This window comes from Salmo salar, chromosome ssa19 (assembly GCF_905237065.1).
Source record: "Salmo salar chromosome ssa19, Ssal_v3.1, whole genome shotgun sequence".
Taxonomy (NCBI): Eukaryota; Metazoa; Chordata; class Actinopteri; order Salmoniformes; family Salmonidae; genus Salmo; species Salmo salar.
Genome location: NC_059460.1, coordinates 34,666,766 through 34,684,646, shown reverse-complemented (window position 1 = coordinate 34,684,646; position 17,881 = coordinate 34,666,766). Strand labels below are relative to the sequence as shown.

Sequence of the window (17,881 nt, the reverse complement as noted above, 5' to 3'; positions counted from 1 at the left end):
CATCTCTATCATTTACTAAGGATCTCTGCTCTAACGTGACACTTCCCACGTCGTCCATAGGCGCTCAGAGCCCGGGAAAAAACAGAATGTCGTCATTCCAGCCCCAGGCTGAAACACATTATCGCCTTTCTCAAGTGGCCCATCAAGAGACACTAGCTTATGCGCGTGACCCCGACCGCCCCCGCCTTTGGGATTTTTTTCCTCTGTTTGCCGAAAAGGAGATTCCCTGTCGGAATATTATCGCTTTTCTACGAGAAAAATGTCGTAAAAATTGATTTTAAACAGCGGTTGACATGCTTCGAAGTACGGTCATGGAATACTTAGAATTTTATTGTCACGAATTGCGCCATGCGCGCGACACTTCTTTACTATTTCGGATAGTGTCTGGAACGCATTCGAACAAAACGCCGCTATTCGGATATAACGATGGATTATTTTGGACCAAACCAACATTTGTTATTGAAGTAGCTGTCCTGGGTGTGTATTCTGACGAAGACAACAAAAGGTAATGAAATTTTTATAATAGTAAATATGATTATGGTGAGTGCTAAACTTGCCGGGTGTCTAAATAGCGAGCCCGTGATGCCTGGGCTATGTACTTAGAATATTGCAAAATGTGCTTTCACCAAAAAGCTATTTTAAAATCGGACATATCGAGTGCATAGAGGAGGTCTGTATCTATAATTCTTAAAATAATTGTTATGCTTTTTGTGAACGTTTATCGTGAGTAATTTAGTAAAATGTTAGCGAATTCCCCGGAAGTTTGCGGGGGGTATGCTAGTTCTGAACGTCACATGCTAATGTAAAAAGCTGTTTTTTGATATAAATATGAACTTGATTGAACAAAACATGCATGTATTGTATAACATAATGTCCTAGGGTTGTCATCTGATGAAGATCATCAAAGGTGAGTGCTGCATTTAGCTGTCTTCTGGGTTTTGGTGACATTATATGCTGGCTTGAAAAATGGTTGTCTGATTATTTCTGGCTTGGTACTCTGCTGACATAATCTAATGTTTTGCTTTCGTTGTAAAGCCTTTTTGAAATCGGACAGTGTGGTTAGATTAACGAGAGTCTTATCTTTAAATGGCTGTAAAATAGTCATATGTTTGAGAAATTGAAGTAATAGGATTTTTAAGGTTTTGAAAATCGCGCCACAGGATAGCCGTGGCTGTTACGTAGGTGGGACGAATTCGTCCCGCCTAGCCTAGAGAGGTTAACCTGACCAAGTTGTTAATTAATACGTTTAACCTGACCAGGTCATTATTTTAGTCAGTTTAACCTGACCAGGTTGTTATTTTAGTCAGTTTATCCTGACCAAGTTGTTATTTTAGTCAGTTTAACCTGACCAGGTTGTTATTGTAGCCAGTTTAACCTGACCGGGTTGTTAGTTAGGTCAGCTTAACCTGACCAGGTTGTTATTTTAGTCAGTTTAACCTGACCAGGTTGTTATTTTAGTCAGATTAACCTGACCAGGGTATTATCTTAGTCAGTTTCAGTTTAACCTGACCAGGTTGTTATTTTAGTCAGTTTAACCTGACCAGGTTGTTCTTTTAGCCAGTTTAACATGACCCAGTTGTTATTTTAGTCAGTTTCAGTTCAACCTGACCAGGTTGTTATTTTAGCAAGTTTAACCTGACCAGGTTGTTATTTTAGTCAGTTTAACCTGAACAGATTGTTATTTTAGTCAGTTTAACCTGACCAGGTTGTTATTTTAGTCAGTTTAACCTGACCAGGTTGTTATTTTAGTCTACTTAACCTGACCAAGTTGTTAATTAATACGTTTAACCTGACCAGGTCATAATTTTAGTCAGTTTAACCTGACCAGGTTGTTATTTTAGTCAGTTTATCCTGACCAAGTTGTTATTTTAGTCAGTTTAACCTGACCAGGTTGTTATTGTAGCCAGTTTAACCTGACAGGGTTGTTATTTAGGTCAGTTTCACCTGACCGGGTTGTTATTTAGGTCAGTTTAACCTGACCAGGTCGTTATTTTAGTCAGTTTCAGTTTAACCTGAACAGGTTGTTATTTTAGCAGTTTAACCTGATCGGGTTGTTATTTAGGTCAGTTTAACCTGACCAGGTTGTTATTTTAGTCAGTTTCAGTTTAACCTGACCAGGTTGTTATTTTAGTCAGTTTAACCTGACCAGGTTGTTATTTTAGTCAGTTTAACCTGACCAGGTTGTTATTATAGTCAGTTTATCCTGACAGGGTTGTTATTTAGGTCAGCTTAACCTGACCAGGTTGTTATTTTAGCCAGTTTAACCTGACCAAGTTGTTATTTTAGTCAGTTTCAGTTTAACCTGACCAGGTTGTTATTTTAGCCAGTTTAACCTGACCGGGTTGTAATTTAGGTCAGTTTCACCTGACCAGGTTGTTATTTTAGTCAGTTTCAGTTTAACCTGACCAAGTTGTTATTTTAGTCAGTTTCAGTTTAACCTGACCGGGTTGTTATTTTAGTCAGTTTCAGTTTAACCTGACCGGGTTGTTATTTTAGTCAGTTTAACCTGACCAGGTCGTTATTTTAGCCAATTTAACCTGACCAGGTTATTATTTTAGCCCGTTTAACCTGACAGGGTTGTTATTTAGGTCAGTTTAACCTGACCGGGTTGTTATTTAGGTCAGTTTATCCTGACCAAGTTGTTATTTTAGTCAGTTTAACCTGACCAGGTTGATATTTTAGCCAATTTAACCTGACCAGGTTGTTATTTTAGCCAGTTTAACCTGACCAGGTTGTTATTTTAGTTAGCTTAACCTGAACAGGTTGTTATTTTAGTCAGTTTCAGTTTAACCTGACCAGGTTGTTATTTTAGTCAGTTTAACCTGACCAGGTTGTTATTTTAGTCAGTTTAAACTGACCAGGTTGTTATTTTAGTCAGATTAACCTGACCAGGGTATTATTTTAGTCAGTTTCAGTTTAACCTGACCAGGTTGTTATTTTAGTCAGTTTAACCTGACCAGGTTGTTATTTTAGCCAGTTTAACATGACCCAGTTGTTATTTTAGTCAGTTTCAGTTTAACCTGACCAGGTTGTTATTTTAGCAAGTTTAACCTGACCAGGTTGTTATTTTAGTCAGTTTAACCTGAACAGATTGTTATTTTAGTCAGTTTAACCTGACCAGGTTGTTATTTTAGTCAGTTTAACCTGACCAGGTTGTTATTTTAGTCTACTTAACCTGACCAAGTTGTTAATTAATACGTTTAACCTGACCAAGTCATTATTTTAGTCAGTTTAACCTGACCAGGTTGTTATTTTAGTCAGTTTATCCTGACCAAGTTGTTATTTTAGTCAGTTTAACCTGACCAGGTTGTTATTTTAGTCAGTTTAACCTGACCAGGTTGTTATTGTAGCCAGTTTAACCTGACAGGGTTGTTATTTAGGTCAGTTTCACCTGACCGGGTTGTTATTTTGGTCAGTTTAACCTGACCAGGTTGTTATTTTAGTCAGTTTACCCTGACCAGGTTGTTATTTTAGTCAGCTTAACCTGACCAGGTTGTTTTTATAGTCAGTTTATCCTGACAGGGTTGTTATTTAGGTCAGCTTAACCTGACCAGGTTGTTATTTTAGCCAGTTTAACCTGACCAAGTTGTTATTTTAGTCAGTTTCATTTTAACCTGACCAGGTTGTTATTTTAGCCAGTTTAACCTGACCGGGTTGTAATTTAGGTCAGTTTAACCTTACCAGGTTGTTATTTTAGTCAGTTTCAGTTTAACCTGACCAAGTTGTTATTTTAGTCAGTTTCAGTTTAACCTCACCGGGTTGTTATTTTAGTCAGTTTCAGTTTAACCTGACCAGGTTGTTATTTTAGTCAGTTTAACCTGACCGGGTTGTTATTTTAGTCAGTTTAACCTGACCAGGTCGTTATTTAGGCAATTTAACCTGACCAGGTTATTATTTTAGCCCGTTTAACCTGACAGGGTTGTTATTTAGGTCAGTTTAACCTGACCGGGTTGTTATTTAGGTCAGTTTAACCTGACCAGGTTGTTATTTTAGTCAGTTTAACCTGACCAGGTTGTTATTTTAGTCAGCTTAACCTGACCAGGTTGTTTTTATAGTAAGTTTATCATGACAGGGTTGTTATTTAGGTCAGCTTAACCTGACCAGGTTGTTATTTTAGCCAGTTTAACCTGACCAAGTTGTTATTTTAGTCAGTTTCATTTTAACCTGACCAGGTTGTTATTTTAGCCAGTTTAACCTGACCGGGTTGTAATTTAGGTCAGTTTAACCTGACCAGGTTGTTATTTTAGTCAGTTTCAGTTTAACCTGACCAAGTTGTTATTTTAGTCAGTTTCAGTTTAACCTGACCGGGTTGTTATTTTAGTCAGTTTCAGTTTAACCTGACCGGGTTGTTATTTTAGTCAGTTTCAGTTTAACCTGACCAGGTTGTTATTTTAGTCAGTTTAACCTGACCGGGTTGTTATTTTAGTCAGTTTAACCTGACCGGGTCGTTATTTTAGCCAATTTAACCTGACCAGGTTATTATTTTAGCCCGTTTAACCTGACAGGGTTGTTATTTAGGTCAGTTTAAGCTGTCCGGGTTGTTATTTAGGTCAGTTTATCCTGACCAAGTTGTTATTTTAGTCAGTTTAACCTGACCAGGTTGATATTTTAGCCAATTTAACCTGACCAGGTTGTTATTTTAGCCAGTTTAACCTGACCAGGTTGTTATTTTAGTTAGCTTAACCTGACCAGGTTGTTATTTTAGTCAGTTTCAGTTTAACCTGACTAGGTTGTTATTTTAGTCAGTTTAACCTGACCAGGTTGTTATTTTAGTCAGTTTAAACTGACCAGGTTGTTATTTTAGTCAGATTAACCTGACCAGGGTATTATTTTAGTCAGTTTCAGTTTAACCTGACCAGGTTGTTATTTTAGTCAGTTTAACCTGACCAGGTTGTTACTTTAGCCAGTTTAACATGACCCAGTTGTTATTTTAGTCAGTTTCAGTTTAACCTGACCAGGTTGTTATTTTAGCAAGTTTAACCTGACCAGGTTGTTATTTTAGTCAGTTTAACCTGACCAGATTGTTATTTTAGTCAGTTTAACCTGACCAGGTTGTTATTTTAGTCAGTTTAACCTGACCAGGTTTTTATTTTAGTCTACTTAACCTGACCAAGTTGTTAATTAATGCGTTTAACCTGACCAAGTCATTATTTTAGTCAGTTTAACCTGACCAGGTTGTTATTTTAGTCAGTTTATCCTGACCAAGTTGTTATTTTAGTCAGTTTAACCTGACCAGGTTGTTATTTTAGTCAGCTTAACCTGACCAGGTTGTTTTTATAGTAAGTTTATCCTGACAGGGTTGTTATTTAGGTCAGCTTAACCTGACCAGGTTGTTATTTTAGCCAGTTTAACCTGACCAAGTTGTTATTTTAGTCAGTTTCATTTTAACCTGACCAGGTTGTTATTTTAGCCAGTTTAACCTGACAGGGTTGTAATTTAGGTCAGTTTAACCTGACCAGGTTGTTATTTTAGTCAGTTTCAGTTTAACCTGACCAAGTTGTTATTTTAGTCAGTTTCAGTTTAACCTGACCGGGTTGTTATTTTAGTCAGTTTCAGTTTAACCTGACCAGGTTGTTATTTTAGTCAGTTTAACCTGACCGGGTTGTTATTTTAGTCAGTTTAACCTGACCAGGTCGTTATTTTAGCCAATTTAACCTGACCAAGTTATTATTTTAGCCCGTTTAACCTGACAGGGTTGTTATTTAGGTCAGTTTAACCTGTCCGGGTTGTTATTTAGGTCAGTTTATCCTGACCAAGTTGTTATTTTAGTCAGTTTAACCTGACCAGGTTGATATTTTAGCCAATTTAACCTGACCAGGTTGTTATTTTAGCCAGTTTAACCTGACCAGGTTGTTATTTTAGTTAGCTTAACCTGACCAGGTTGTTATTTTAGTCAGTTTCAGTTTAACCTGTCTAGGTTGTTATTTTAGTCAGTTTAACCTGACCAGGTTGTTATTTTAGTCAGTTTAAACTGACCAGGTTGTTATTTTAGTCAGATTAACCTGACCAGGGTATTATTTTAGTCAGTTTCAGTTTAACCTGACCAGGTTGTTATTTTAGTCAGTTTAACCTGACCAGGTTGTTACTTTAGCCAGTTTAACATGACCCAGTTGTTATTTTAGTCAGTTTCAGTTTAACCTGACCAGGTTGTTATTTTAGCAAGTTTAACCTGACCAGGTTGTTATTTTAGTCAGTTTAACCTGAACAGATTGTTATTTTAGTCAGTTTAACCTGACCAGGTTGTTATTTTAGTCAGTTTAACCTGACCAAGTTTTTATTTTAGTCTACTTAACCTGACCAAGTTGTTAATTAATACGTTTAACCTGACCAAGTCATTATTTTAGTCAGTTTAACCTGACCAGGTTGTTATTTTAGTCAGTTTATCCTGACCAAGTTGTTATTTTAGTCAGTTTAACCTGACCAGGTTGTTATTTTAGTCAGTTTAACCTGACCAGGTTGTTATTGTAGCCAGTTTAACCTGACAGGGTTGTTATTTAGGTCAGTTTCACCTGACCGGGTTGTTATTTAGGTCAGTTTAACCTGACTAGGTTGTTATTTTAGTCAGTTTAACCTGACCAGGTTGTTATTTTAGTCAGCTTAACCTGACCAGGTTGTTTTTATAGTCAGTTTATCCTGACAGGGTTGTTATTTAGGTCAGCTTAACCTGACCAGGTTGTTATTTTAGCCAGTTTAACCTGACCAAGTTGTTATTTTAGTCAGTTTCATTTTAACCTGCCCAGGTTGTTATTTTAGCCAGTTTAACCTGACCGGGTTGTAATTTAGGTCAGTTTAACCTGACCAGGTTGTTATTTTAGTCAGTTTCAGTTTAACCTGACCAAGTTGTTATTTTAGTCAGTTTCAGTTTAACCTGACCGGGTTGTTATTTTAGTCAGTTTCAGTTTAACCTGACCAGGTTGTTATTTTAGTCAGTTTAACCTGACCGGGTTGTTATTTTAGTCAGTTTAACCTGACCAGGTCGTTATTTTAGCCAATTTAACCTGACCAGGTTATTATTTTAGCCCGTTTAACCTGACAGGGTTGTTATTTAGGTCAGTTTAACCTGACCGGGTTGTTATTTAGGTCAGTTTATCCTGACCAAGTTGTTATTTTAGTCAGTTTAACCTGACCAGGTTGATATTTTAGCCAATTTAACCTGACCAGGTTGTTATTTTAGCCAGTTTAACCTGACCAGGTTGTTATTTTAGTTAGCTTAACCTGACCAGGTTGTTATTTTAGTCAGTTTAACCTGACCAGGTTGTTATTTTAGTCAGTTTAACCTGACCGTTTTTTATTTTAGTCAGTTTCAGTTTAACCTGACCAGGTTGTTATTTTAGTCAGTTTAACCTGTTAGGGCTAGGGGGCAGCATTGACATGGCTGGATAAAAAACATACCCGATTTAATCTGGTTACCACTCCTACTCAGTAACTAGAATATGCATATACTTATTACATATGGATAGAAAACACCCTAAATTTTCTAAAACTGTTTGAATGGTGTCTGTGAGTATAACAGAACTCAAATGGCAGGTCAAAACCTGAGAGATTCCTTTACAGGAAGTGGCCTGTCTGACCATTTGTTGAACTTCTTTTCCATCTCTATCATTTACTAAGGATCTCTGCTCTAACGTGACACTTCCCACGTCGTCCATAGGCGCTCAGAGCCCGGGAAAAAACAGAATGTCGTCATTCCAGCCCCAGGCTGAAACACATTATCGCCTTTCTCAAGTGGCCCATCAAGAGACACTAGCTTATGCGCGTGACCCCGACCGCCCCCGCCTTTGGGATTTTTTTCCTCTGTTTGCCGAAAAGGAGATTCCCTGTCGGAATATTATCGCTTTTCTACGAGAAAAATGTCGTAAAAATTGATTTTAAACAGCGGTTGACATGCTTCGAAGTACGGTCATGGAATACTTAGAATTTTATTGTCACGAATTGCGCCATGCGCGCGACACTTCTTTACTATTTCGGATAGTGTCTGGAACGCATCGAACAAAACGCCGCTATTCGGATATAACGATGGATTATTTTGGACCAAACCAACATTTGTTATTGAAGTAGCTGTCCTGGGTGTGTATTCTGACGAAGACAACAAAAGGTAATGAAATTTTTATAATAGTAAATATGATTATGGTGAGTGCTAAACTTGCCGGGTGTCTAAATAGCGAGCCCGTGATGCCTGGGCTATGTACTTAGAATATTGCAAAATGTGCTTTCACCAAAAAGCTATTTTAAAATCGGACATATCGAGTGCATAGAGGAGGTCTGTATCTATAATTCTTAAAATAATTGTTATGCTTTTTGTGAACGTTTATCGTGAGTAATTTAGTAAAATGTTAGCGAATTCCCCGGAAGTTTGCGGGGGTATGCTAGTTCTGAACGTCACATGCTAATGTAAAAAGCTGTTTTTTGATATAAATATGAACTTGATTGAACAAAACATGCATGTATTGTATAACATAATGTCCTAGGGTTGTCATCTGATGAAGATCATCAAAGGTGAGTGCTGCATTTAGCTGTCTTCTGGGTTTTGGTGACATTATATGCTGGCTTGAAAAATGGTTGTCTGATTATTTCTGGCTTGGTACTCTGCTGACATAATCTAATGTTTTGCTTTCGTTGTAAAGCCTTTTTGAAATCGGACAGTGTGGTTAGATTAACGAGAGTCTTATCTTTAAATGGCTGTAAAATAGTCATATGTTTGAGAAATTGAAGTAATAGGATTTTTAAGGTTTTGAAAATCGCGCCACAGGATAGCCGTGGCTGTTACGTAGGTGGGACGAATTCGTCCCGCCTAGCCTAGAGAGGTTAACCTGACCAAGTTGTTAATTAATACGTTTAACCTGACCAGGTCATTATTTTAGTCAGTTTAACCTGACCAGGTTGTTATTTTAGTCAGTTTATCCTGACCAAGTTGTTATTTTAGTCAGTTTAACCTGACCAGGTTGTTATTGTAGCCAGTTTAACCTGACCGGGTTGTTAGTTAGGTCAGCTTAACCTGACCAGGTTGTTATTTTAGTCAGTTTAACCTGACCAGGTTGTTATTTTAGTCAGATTAACCTGACCAGGGTATTATCTTAGTCAGTTTCAGTTTAACCTGACCAGGTTGTTATTTTAGTCAGTTTAACCTGACCAGGTTGTTCTTTTAGCCAGTTTAACATGACCCAGTTGTTATTTTAGTCAGTTTCAGTTCAACCTGACCAGGTTGTTATTTTAGCAAGTTTAACCTGACCAGGTTGTTATTTTAGTCAGTTTAACCTGAACAGATTGTTATTTTAGTCAGTTTAACCTGACCAGGTTGTTATTTTAGTCAGTTTAACCTGACCAGGTTGTTATTTTAGTCTACTTAACCTGACCAAGTTGTTAATTAATACGTTTAACCTGACCAGGTCATAATTTTAGTCAGTTTAACCTGACCAGGTTGTTATTTTAGTCAGTTTATCCTGACCAAGTTGTTATTTTAGTCAGTTTAACCTGACCAGGTTGTTATTGTAGCCAGTTTAACCTGACAGGGTTGTTATTTAGGTCAGTTTCACCTGACCGGGTTGTTATTTAGGTCAGTTTAACCTGACCAGGTCGTTATTTTAGTCAGTTTCAGTTTAACCTGAACAGGTTGTTATTTTAGCAGTTTAACCTGATCGGGTTGTTATTTAGGTCAGTTTAACCTGACCAGGTTGTTATTTTAGTCAGTTTCAGTTTAACCTGACCAGGTTGTTATTTTAGTCAGTTTAACCTGACCAGGTTGTTATTTTAGTCAGTTTAACCTGACCAGGTTGTTATTATAGTCAGTTTATCCTGACAGGGTTGTTATTTAGGTCAGCTTAACCTGACCAGGTTGTTATTTTAGCCAGTTTAACCTGACCAAGTTGTTATTTTAGTCAGTTTCAGTTTAACCTGACCAGGTTGTTATTTTAGCCAGTTTAACCTGACCGGGTTGTAATTTAGGTCAGTTTCACCTGACCAGGTTGTTATTTTAGTCAGTTTCAGTTTAACCTGACCAAGTTGTTATTTTAGTCAGTTTCAGTTTAACCTGACCGGGTTGTTATTTTAGTCAGTTTCAGTTTAACCTGACCGGGTTGTTATTTTAGTCAGTTTAACCTGACCAGGTCGTTATTTTAGCCAATTTAACCTGACCAGGTTATTATTTTAGCCCGTTTAACCTGACAGGGTTGTTATTTAGGTCAGTTTAACCTGACCGGGTTGTTATTTAGGTCAGTTTATCCTGACCAAGTTGTTATTTTAGTCAGTTTAACCTGACCAGGTTGATATTTTAGCCAATTTAACCTGACCAGGTTGTTATTTTAGCTAGTTTAACCTGACCAGGTTGTTATTTTAGTTAGCTTAACCTGACCAGGTTGTTATTTTAGTCAGTTTAACCTGACCAGGTTGTTATTTTAGTCAGTTTCAGTTTAACCTGACCAAGTTGTTATTTTAGTCAGTTTCAGTTTAACCTGACCGGGTTGTTATTTTAGTCAGTTTCAGTTTAACATGACCCAGTTGTTATTTTAGTCAGTTTCAGTTTAACCTGACCAGGTTGTTATTTTAGTCAGTTTAACCTGACCAGGTTGTTATTTTAGCCAGTTTAACATGACCCAGATGTTTAACCTGACCGTTTTTTATTTTAGTCAGTTTCAGTTTAACCTGACCAAGTTGTTATTTTAGTCAGTTTCAGATTAACCTGACCAAGTTGTTATTTTAGTCAGTTTCAGTTTAACCTGACCGGGTTGTTATTTTAGTCAGTTTCAGTTTAACCTGACCAGGTTGTTATTTTAGTCAGTTTAACCTGACCGGGTTGTTATTTTAGTCAGTTTCAGTTTAACCTGACCAGGTTGTTATTTTAGTCAGTTTAACCTGAACAGGTTGTTATTTTAGCCAGTTTAACCTGATCGGGTTGTTATTTAGGTCAGTTTAACCTGACCAGGTTGTTATTTTAGTCAGTTTCAGTTTAATCTGACCAGATTGTTATTTTAGTCAGCTTAACCTTTACATTTACATTTTAGTCATTTAGCAGACGCTCTTATCCAGAGCGACTTACAGTAGTGAATGCATACATTTCATACATTTTTTTTCTGTGCTGCCCCCCGTGGGAAAGTTGTTATTTTAGTCAGTTTCAGTTTAACCTGACCAGGTTGTTATTTTAGTCAGTTTAACCTGACCAGGTTGTTATTTTCGTCAGTTTAACCTGACCAGGAAAGGGACTAACCTGATAGCGTGGGCGGGCTGGACCTCGTGTGGGTTCCGTCTGTCTGACCAGAAAAACAGCAACCGGTCAAACTTAGGCTCGATGTCGGCGAACTGAGATTTACCCTCTGGGAAGATACGCAGAACACCCCCATGTTCCTGGAAGAACAAATCAATCAATCAAACATATCAATCAGAACACCCCCATGTTCCTAGAACAGAACATATCAATCAATCAATCAGAATATCCACATGTTCCTAGAATAGAACATATCAATCATTCAATCAATCAGAATATCCACATGTTCCTAGAACAGAACATATCAATCAGAATATCCACATGTTCCTAGAACAGAACATATCAATCAATCAATCAATCAATCAGAATATCCACATGTTCCTAGAACAGAACATATCAATCAATCAATCAATCAGAATATCCACATGTTCCTAGAACAGAAAATATCAATCAGAACACCCCATGTTCCTAGAACAGAACATATCAATCAATCAGAATAACCACATGTTCCTAGAATAGAACATATCAATCAATCAATCAGAATATCCACATGTTCCTAGAACAGAACATATCAATCAGAATATCCCCATGTTCCTAGAACAGAACATATCAATCAATCAGAATATCCACATGTTCCTAGAACAGAACAGAATAATATAGGCAGAGATGTGAGAACAGACCACAACAATAGAATGACAGATGACATGTATTTAGTACTCTGCTATAGCTATTTAAGAAAGAAATGGGTTTGACTACAAGGTCAACAGACAGATAGATCATAGCAGCACTGAGAACAACAACTGTTTGAAAGGATGAGAAGGCCATTTAAAGTACTTATTGTTGAATCAGTTACAAACATGGAACTAGAAAATAGAAGAAAAAGACCGTTGCAACCTTCTGGGCCTGTGTTCCAAATGGCTCCCTAGTCCCTTAAGAATTAACTACTGTTGACCAAGAAGTGACAGTCTAGGGAATAGGGTGCCATTTGGGACAGTCAAAGTGGAGGAGGGCTAAGGGAGGAGAGCTGTGGATAGGAAGCGGCGTGGGAACGGTCTTTCCTGCTGAGCAATCAGAAGAAGAATCTAACAGGAAAATAGTTATTTTGGATAAAGGAACCCGGGGACTCGCAGAGTCAAGAAACAGATCGGTGGTCAACCTTTCACATCTATAGGATCTCAAGTTTGATACAGAAACACCAGACACCACAGACTACAAACTAGAGACCCAGAGACACCAGAGACACCACAGACTACAAACTACATACCCAGAAACACCAGAGACATAACAGACTACAAACTACAGATGCAGAAACACCAGACACCACAGACTACAAACTACAGATCCAGAAACACCAGACTACAAACTAGAGACCCAGAAACACCAGACTACAAACTACAGACCCAGAAACACCAGACTACAAACTACAGACCCAGAAACACCAGACTACAAACTACAGATCCAGAAACACCTGACACCACAGACTACAAACTACAGACCCAGAAACACCAAAGACACCACAGACTACAAACTACAGACCCAGAAACACCGGACTACAAACTACAGATCCAGAAACACCAGACACCACAGACTACAAACTACAGACCCAGAAACACCAGAGACACCACAGACTACAAACTACAGATCCAGAAACACCAGACTACAAACTACAGATCCAGAAACACCAGACTACAAACTACAGACCCAGAAACACCAGAGACACCACAGACTACAAACTACAGACCCAAAAACACCAGAGACACCACAGACTACAAACTACAGACCCAGAAACAGCAGACTACAAACTACAGATCCAGACACACCAGACTACAAACTACAGATCCAGAAACGCCAGACTACAAACTACAGATCCAGAAACCCCAGACTACAAACTACAGATCCAGAAACGCCAGACTACAAACTACAGATCCAGAAACATGACTACAAACTACAGATCCAGAAACACCAGACACCAGACTACAAACTACAGATCCAGAAACACCAGACACCAGACTACAAACTACAGATCCAGAAACACCAGACTACAAACTACAGACCCAGAAACACCAGACTACAAACTACAGATCCAGACACACCAGACTACAAACTACAGATCCAGAAACACCAGACTACAAACTACAGATCCAGAAACACCAGACTACAAACTACAGATCCAGACACACCAGACTACAAACTACAGATCCAGAAACACCAGACTACAAACTACAGATCCAGAAACACCAGACTACAAACTACAGACCCAGAAACACCAGAGACACCACAGACTACAAACTACAGATCCAGAAACACGAGACTACAAACTACAGATCCAGAAACACCAGACTACAAACTACAGATCCAGAAACACCAGACTACAAACTACAGATCCAGAAACACGACTACAAACTACAGATCCAGAAACACCAGACACCAGACTACAAACAACAGATCCAGAAACACCAGACACCAGACTACAAACTACAGATCCAGAAACACCAGACTACAAACTACAGACCCAGAAACACCAGAGACACCACAGACTACAGACCCAGAAACACCAGAGACACGACAGACTACAAACTACAGATCCAGAAACACCAGACTACAAACTACAGATCCAGAAACACCACACACCAGACTACAAACTACAGATCCAGAAACACCAGACTACAAACTACAGATCCAGAAACACCAGACACCACAGACTACAAACTACAGACCCAGAAAATCCAGACTACAAACAACAGATCCAGAAACACCAGACTACAAACTACAGATCCAGAAACACCAGAGACACCACAGACTACAAACTACAGATCCAGAAACACCAGACGACTACAAACTACAGACCCAGAAACACCAGACAGACTACAAACTACAGATCCAGAAACACCAGACTACAAACTACAGATCCAGAAACACCAGACTACAAACTACAGACCCAGAAACACCAGAGACACCACAGACTACAAACAACAGACCCAGAAACACCAGAGACACCACAGACTACAAACTACAGATCCAGAAACACCAGAGACACTACAAACTACAGACCCAGAAACACCAGAGCGACACAGACCCAGAACACCAGACACTACAAACTACAGATCCAGAAACACCAGACTACAAACTACAGATCCAGAAACACCACACACCAGACTACAAACTACAGATCCAGAAACACCAGACTACAAACTACAGATCCAGAAACACCAGACACCACAGACTACAAACTACAGACCCAGAAAATCCAGACTACAAACAACAGATCCAGAAACACCAGACTACAAACTACAGATCCAGAAACACCAGACACCACAGACTACAAACTACAGATCCAGAAACACCAGACACCAGACTACAAACTACAGACCCAGAAACACCAGAGACACCACAGACTACAAACTACAGATCCAGAAACACCAGACTACAAACTACAGATCCAGAAACACCAGACTACAAACTACAGACCCAGAAACACCAGAGACACCACAGACTACAGACCCAGAAACACCAGAGACACCACAGACTACAAACTACAGATCCGGAAACACCAGACTACAAACTACAGATCCAGAAACATTAGACACCAGACTACAAACTACAGATCCAGAAACAACAGACTACAAACTACAGATCCAGAAACACCAGCCTACAAACTACAGATCCAGAAACACCAGACACCACAGACTACAAACTACAGATCCAGAAACACCAGACTACAAACCACAGATCCAGAAACACCAGACTACAAACTACAGATCCAGAAACACCAGAGACACCACAGACTACAAACTACAGACCCAGAAACACCAGACTACAAACTACAGATCCAGAAACACCAGACTACAAACTACAGATCCAGAAACACCAGACACCACAGACTACAAACTACAGATCCAGAAAATCAAGACTACAAACTACAGATCCGGAAACACCAGACACCACAGACTACAAACTACAGATCCAGAAACACCAGACACCAGACTACAAACTACAGACCCAGAAACACCAGAGACACCACAGACTACAAACTACAGATCCAGAAACACCAGACTACAAACTACAGATCCAGAAACACCAGACTACAAACTACAGACCCAGAAACACCAGAGACACCACAGACTACAAACTACAGACCCAGAAACACCAGACTACAAACTACAGATCCAGACACACCAGACTACAAACTACAGATCCAGAAACACCAGACTACAGATCCAGAAACACCAGACTACCAACTACAGATCCAGAAACGCCAGACTACAAACTACAGATCCAGAAACACGACTACGAACTATAGATCCAGAAACACCAGAGACACCACAGACTACAAACTACAGACCCAGAAACACCAGAGACACCACAGACTACAAACTACAGATCCAGAAACACCAGACACCAGACTACAAACTACAGACACAGAAACACCAGAGACAAAACAGATTACAAACTACAGACCCAGAAACACCAGAGACACCACAGACTACAAACTACAGATCCAGAAACATGACTACAAACTACAGATCCAGAAACACCAGACACCAGACTACAAACTACAGATCCAGAAACACCAGACTACAAACTACAGACCCAGAAACACGACTACAAACTACAGATCCAGAAACACCAGACACCAGACTACAAACAACAGATCCAGAAACACCAGACACCAGACTACAAACTACAGATCCAGAAACACCAGACTACAAACTACAGACCCAGAAACACCAGAGACACCACAGACTACAGACCCAGAAACACCAGAGACACGACAGACTACAAACTACAGATCCAGAAACACCAGACTACAAACTACAGATCCAGAAACACCAGACACCACAGACTACAAACTACAGACCCAGAAAATCCAGACTACAAACAACAGATCCAGAAACACCAGACTACAAACTACAGATCCAGAAACACCAGACACCACAGACTACAAACTACAGATCCAGAAACACCAGACACCAGACTACAAACTACAGACCCAGAAACACCAGAGACACCACAGACTACAAACTACAGATCCAGAAACACCAGACTACAAACTACAGATCCAGAAACACCAGACTACAAACTACAGACCCAGAAACACCAGAGACACCACAGACTACAGACCCAGAAACACCAGAGACACCACAGACTACAAACTACAGATCCGGAAACACCAGACTACAAACTACAGATCCAGAAACATTAGACACCAGACTACAAACTACAGATCCAGAAACACCAGACTACAAACTACAGATCCAGAAACACCAGCCTACAAACTACAGATCCAGAAACACCAGACACCACAGACTACAAACTACAGATCCAGAAACACCAGACTACAAACCACAGATCCAGAAACACCAGACTACAAACTACAGATCCGGAAACACCAGACACCACAGACTACAAACTACAGACCCAGAAACACCAGAGACACCACAGACTACAAACTACAGATCCAGAAACACCAGACTACAAACTACAGATCCAGAAACACCAGACTACAAACTACAGACCCAGAAACACCAGAGACACCACAGACTACAAACTACAGACCCAGAAACACCAGACTACAAACTACAGATCCAGACACACCAGACTACAAACTACAGATCCAGAAACACCAGACTACAGATCCAGAAACACCAGACTACCAACTACAGATCCAGAAACGCCAGACTACAAACTACAGATCCAGAAACACGACTACGAACTATAGATCCAGAAACACCAGAGACACCACAGACTACAAACTACAGACCCAGAAACACCAGAGACACCACAGACTACAAACTACAGATCCAGAAACACCAGACACCAGACTACAAACTACAGACACAGAAACACCAGAGACAAAACAGATTACAAACTACAGACCCAGAAACACCAGAGACACCACAGACTACAAACTACAGATCCAGAAACATGACTACAAACTACAGATCCAGAAACACCAGACACCAGACTACAAACTACAGATCCAGAAACACCAGACTACAAACTACAGACCCAGAAACACCAGAGACACCACAGACTACAGACCCAGAAACACCAGAGACACCACAGACTACAAACTACAGATCCAGAAACACCAGACTAAAAACTACAGATCCAGACACACCAGACTACAAACTACAGATCCAGAAACACTAGACTACAAACTTCAGATCCAGAAACACCAGACTACAAACTACAGATCCAGAAACGCCAGAGACACCACAGACTACAAACTACAGACCCAAAAACACCAGAGACACCACAGACTACAAACTACAGACCCAGAAACAGCAGACTACAAACTACAGATCCAGACACACCAGACTACAAACTACAGATCCAGAAACGCCAGACTACAAACTACAGATCCAGAAACCCCAGACTACAAACTACAGATCCAGAAACGCCAGACTACAAACTACAGATCCAGAAACATGACTACAAACTACAGATCCAGAAACACCAGACACCAGACTACAAACTACAGATCCAGAAACACCAGACACCAGACTACAAACTACAGATCCAGAAACACCAGACTACAAACTACAGACCCAGAAACACCAGACTACAAACTACAGATCCAGACACACCAGACTACAAACTACAGATCCAGAAACACCAGACTACAAACTACAGATCCAGAAACACCAGACTACAAACTACAGATCCAGACACACCAGACTA

General features: G+C 39.5%; 1 protein-coding gene across 2 annotated transcripts in view; it reads right to left on the bottom strand.

Moving 5' to 3' along the window:
* The window catches only part of egln1a (egl-9 family hypoxia-inducible factor 1a), a 217,595-nt gene that overhangs the window by 47,748 nt on the left and 151,966 nt on the right, over positions 1–17,881 (bottom strand). For both annotated transcript variants that reach the window (XM_045702244.1, XM_045702243.1), the window contains one exon: positions 11,201–11,337. In XM_045702244.1, coding sequence (XP_045558200.1) covers positions 11,201–11,337 — 137 coding nt within the window. The remainder of the gene's footprint in view (positions 1–11,200; positions 11,338–17,881) is intronic.